Here is a 5,426-nt window from a genome sequence, read left to right as displayed (position 1 = left end):
CTTGAAATGTGGCTAGTGCAACTGAGGAACTCAATTTTTAGTTTCATTTAATTTTAATTAAATTTAAATAGCTACATATATCTAGCTGGTGCCACGAGACTAGAGGTTTTAAAGCATGAAACATCTGACAAGGTTAAGAAAGGATGTTTGTACCATACACCCATGGGTAGGATCACATGTACTCCCGTTCAGGAATAGATCCCAACTGATGGCAAAATGTTCTTCTCCTGGTTCAAATTAAACCCAAAGTCTAAATTGATATGAATAGAATGTGTTGATTCTGGGTATATCACGGAATGGAAGTGTCAGGAGATATAGCTGAAGAGGTGATCACTGTACTGGGCCTCCTAAAACAGACTGAGGAGTTTGGGCTTTAGCTTAAGGACAAAAACAAAAGTATAACCAAGCTTTCATGGCAGTCCAGAAGATGGAATCCTTGATATCACCCAGAGCTCGCAGGGAAGGAAACTAGAGGAGGTAACATTTAGCATGTGCCAAAGAAAAAGGCAAAAATGAGAAGGTGAAGAGCACTAAGTGTGTGGCAGAGAACAAGGAAAGTGAGACTTTAAGAAGCCTAGGGATGCATAACCTCAATACAGGACAGCAAAGACAAAATGCAATGGTGACTCTGCATCCTCTTATTTCAAAGGACAACATGCATTGTTATTGAAAAAATTGGTTTTTTTGGTTTTTTGTTTTGCTTTTTGGGTTGTTTTATTTTGTTTTGTTTGAGGAGTGGCTCCAAACAGGACTGCTGGATACAGTTATGGAGGTTGCACACTGCTCAACTCTAGGAACAGCCATTAGCATAATTAAATGTAAGTGACATCCCCTGGAGTTGTATGATGTACATACTCTCCCCCATTTCATTTTTTTTTTCTATTAAAGTGCTTTGGCTTCTGGTCAAGAAAATCCCCTGAGAATGGGAACTTCAGACAGGAGACATCTAGACAATGAGCCCTAATCCCCATAGCTTCAGTTTCCCAATCACCAAATGGGATGAAGAATTGCAGGTCTCTCACATGCCAGGTACTGTTCGGAGGCTTTAAATGTGACATCTTGTATTTCTAACAGCAGTGCTGTTTCTAACAACAGCAGTGCGAAAGAAAGCATTCCTGCATTTTTCCTCTTAGGAAATGGAGTTGAGACATTAAGATAGTGTAGGTAGAATCTGTTAGAGTCAGTATAGTCACCCAATCTGGTCTAAGTCTTAGATCCATGCTCTGTCCACTACTTGATTACTCCCTATCAGTGTTAAGGGGAATCCATGAGTCAGTTTCAATATTTTACAGCCCTACTGGAAATCACTTACTTGCTTGTGATTAGGACACACACATTCAAACATCACGGGGCTTTGATGTGGCTAAAATTGTATCAGCTTACTGTGGCAACACTAGTATCTCACACTGATTAGAACCTTTCCTTGGCAACAGTATCTGCCTTAGATTCATTAGAAACTGAAACTAACGGCCTTAAATTTTTCATTTATTTGGCATCTTATCAAAATACAACTACCTGGGGGCAGAGTAATAAAAATGGATCCTTGGTGGTACATCTACAACATCCTGATCACAATTATGTGATCACAACCTAATCACAATTATGTACGCATATCTGTATATCACCCTCAGCTGACCCACAGGAAATTCTCTCATATTCTCTATGTTAATTGTCAACACATCTAGTTCTTCCTGACCAATTAATCCACTCAGTGGCTTTAACTATCACACACGGTAGCTATGGCCAAGTCTCTTTCTGTTTCCTTTTTAATACTTCATAGCACCTAATACCTACATACAGCTATCTGTGGGATTCTTTTACCTCACTGCCCCATGGTCCCTTTGGACTTACTGTGCCCAGGACTATACATATTTCCTCTTCTCACCTCCTTGTTTTTCCTCTTCGTGTGTCCTTTCTCACTGACTAGGACCACCACCAACATGGTCACCTAAGGCAAGAACCTGGGAGTAACCAGCTCTGACCCTCCCTCCCATTTACCTAATCACCCCTAAATTTATCTGTTAGGATTAAGATCAGCTGCCTATAAGAGAAAACCTAAACAACAAACAAATAAGAATGATTATTTAAATAACTCAGCTGTTTACCGCTTCCATAGAAGAGGTAGGGCGTCGGAGCCCCATAAGCAGGCATAATAGTCATCAGGGATCCAAGACCCCTCATTCTGCTCGCCATATTCGTTGCAACTTCCAACCTAATGTCACCTCACAGCTCAAGAGGGCTCCTAGAGCATAACTTTCATGCCCATGGTATAGGGTAGCAGAAGGAAGGGGCCATAGGGTAGAGTGAGAAGGGGAACTTCTAACAAATTTAATTATCTTTAATCAGCCTTCCCCCAAATTTCACATTACACTCCTGTTGATATTCCTTACCCATATCTTAGAGTTCTGAGAGACTAGTAAATATAATCTTTTAGCTGGATGCCTGCTGTCCCATAACAATGAGGTTAGGCTACTAAGTCAGAGGGGGGAACAGATCTGGGGACACAAATATCTGTTTCTGCCATTCCAAGTGTCGCAGCTTCTAATCATTTTAGATTTAACATACCCGCCTGCTTCTCTACCTCACACCACCATTGTTCTAGTTGAGGCCCAACCCCAGAGGAGTAGCAACTTAAATGACAACTGGAAAAATTCGCAGAGAGCAAGAAAAACAATCTTTATCCAAGTTAGACTGGCCTTTTCCAATTTACCTCCTCCCCCCCCCCCCCACCCTGCAAAAGCTCAGTTCAGAGGAAACAATGATGTAAGAAGGACTAATGTCTCTACCTGCCCCTCAGTTTAATAGCAAGAGATTCCACATGCCAGACAGGAAAGAGGGCTAGGAAGGAAAATGTGCATTATGTTAAATAATTGATGTTAATACCAACAACCAAGACAAACAATGGTGATAAATGACATAGAGAGAACCAAGGAAATTGTTCAGCTGTGATATCGTGATTTCAAGCAGCTTGACTCTGTAATCATGCAACATAGTTTCATCAGGAATTTCATCAGTGTCGACGCCCCTAAACTGCCAGTCTTCGGTGTTTACTACAAGTGTGTGTCTTAGTAACATGAGCTGGCTTTCCATCCATCATCTAGTTCAAAAGGGCTGTCTCTCTGTCATTATCTGGAGACAAAAATGAAACGTTATAGTGAGTTTTGTGCTTCTTCTCTACCTCTACATTCCCATAGAACCCTCTTTAATCTCTTTGCCCCTTTATCTAGCCCTGCCTGTGCCTAGCCTGTAGTATCCCCTGATATTATTATTGTACTAAACTAAACACACCCCTTGATTCCATGGATTATTAATTCTTATTTGTATTATGTAGTCAAATGAGCAGTCAGTAGGTCAAAGAATTCAACTCATCACTCTGAGTCCACACTGCCCTTGTTCTAATATAGTCAATAAAGCAGAGAGCATTGTGTCAGCTTCCCAGGGTCAAGTCTAGGTACCATGAGGCTTTGGCCAACCAACTCACCTCCTGTTTCTTTATCTGCTAAATGGGAATAAGAATATAGGTCTCACTCTACTTTTTTTGAGGAATAAATTGAAATAATCTATGTAAATGGCAAGCACATTTTATAATACTTAGGAAAAGGTAGTACACCTACCCTTGCCCCCAAATACACACAATTTTTCCAGATGGTATTTAAAATATTTTAGACCTTAAATGAAACTAACCATAACTATGATGAGAGTAATAACTACTGTTTATTGAGTTAAGTTACACACATCATCAGACTCAAACTTCACAACAAAGTTGAAAGACAGCATTACACTCTTAGAAAAGGGAGCTCGGTGTTATCGAGGTCACAAGTGGAAGTGTCTAGAACTAACCCTATGTTTCTCTTACTAGAAACACTTGAGAGTGGCCAATAAGCATGAAAATTTAGGCAAGACTGGGGAACATTTAAGTTCCCTTTCCAACTTGTATCCCAATTCTGGAATCTAATTTTTGTCACAAGATACTATATTCCAGGTAAGGATTACTTAGTGCCAGGCCGCCTCATTGAGTTCTTTCTTCTCCTAGACAGGAGGCCTCTGCTGCAACCATGTTATGCGAGATCATCGGTCAAGCCAAGAAGCATCCAAGCTTGGTTCTCCTCTTCATATTTATTGGGGCAGGCAGTGCTGGAGCACAGCGGTTCTTGTACCTGGTGTTTTTCAATCCAGACATCAGTTGGGATAGAAAGAATAACCCAGAAACCTGGAACAAACTGAGTCTCAATCACCAATACAAGGTCTACTCAGTGAATGTAGATTACAGCAAACTGAAGGAAGAAGGTCCAGACTTCTAAATGAAATGTTTCACTCTAAAGCTGCTTAGAATGAAGGTCTTCCAGAAGCCATCTGCACAATTTTTCACTTATGCAGGAAATATTTCCCCTCTAAATGCACAAAATCATGGTGGTGTATTGTGTTGGGGTTTACACTGAATAATAAATATCTGAAACTTGAGGGAAAAAAAAAAAGAAACGATATTCCATAGTGTAGAGGTTAATGGCTCCCGTGCAGCTGCTAGCAGTATGGCATGGTAGAAACAGAATGGCTTGGGGACATTGGGGAGGATATGTGCTATCGTGAGTGCTGTGAAGTGTGTAAACCTGGCGATTCACAGACCTGTACCCCTGGAGTTAAAAATACATTATTAAAAAAAAAATGGCTTGGGAACCACTGTGTGTGTGTGTGTGTGTGTGTGTGTGTGTGTGTGTGTGTGTGTGTTTGCACGTGTGTGATTTTCATATCCTGACTTAAAGTTATATTTGAGAAGTGGGTAAAGGGAGAGTTGTCTTGTAATAGAACAGAAGTGGGTCCATTTTTTGAACACTTACTTTGTGCCAGATATTGTACTAACATCTTTATCTCTATAACCTGAAAACCTACCAGCAAACCTGTGACTTTGACTTTATATGATCTTCATTTTATGGTTGAGAAACAAGACTTAGAGACATTGAACATATATCCAGGGTTCCAAGACTGGTTTGTTAACCCCAAAGACCCTCCCCTTTTTTGACAATATCTATGGGGAATTGAAATAAAATATTTGAGTGGTAGATTACAAAACATGGCCTACCTAACCCATTTTGATGGTTTTAAAATATGTCCACCAATTCAATGATATTCCTCCCTTCAAATGGTGAGGGCTAGTTCCCCACCTTGAGAGTGGGCTGTATCAGTAACTCAGTTCACACTGGGGGAAGACAGCTAACATGGCGTGATCGCACTTAAGCAGCCATACAGAGATGTCCATGTGGTGAGATATTGAGACTTTGTACCAACAGCTGGCAAGGAACTGTGGCCTTTCCCAATTATTATGTGAGTGAGCTATCAAGAATCAAGAACCAAGCCAGGAAGTTTTCTTAAACTACTCTGCCTTGTGATTATCCATGGTAGAACCATTTCCCCTCAATCTACAGGAAATC

At 40.6% G+C, this 5,426-nt stretch overlaps 1 protein-coding gene across 1 annotated transcript; it reads left to right on the top strand.

Moving 5' to 3' along the window:
* Positions 1-4,055: 4,055 nt before the first annotated feature.
* On the top strand, positions 4,056-4,451 carry LOC123925331 (cytochrome c oxidase subunit NDUFA4-like). The gene has a single exon (XM_045978585.1). The coding sequence runs from the start codon at positions 4,056-4,058 to the stop codon at positions 4,299-4,301; it is 246 nt and encodes an 81-aa protein (XP_045834541.1). The 3' UTR covers positions 4,302-4,451.
* Positions 4,452-5,426: the final 975 nt, after the last annotated feature.

Source organism: Meles meles, chromosome 1 (assembly GCF_922984935.1).
Source record: "Meles meles chromosome 1, mMelMel3.1 paternal haplotype, whole genome shotgun sequence".
NCBI lineage: Eukaryota > Metazoa > Chordata > Mammalia > Carnivora > Mustelidae > Meles > Meles meles.
The sequence above is the reverse complement of the archived record's forward strand: the minus strand, read 5'-3'. Positions and strand labels throughout refer to the sequence as shown.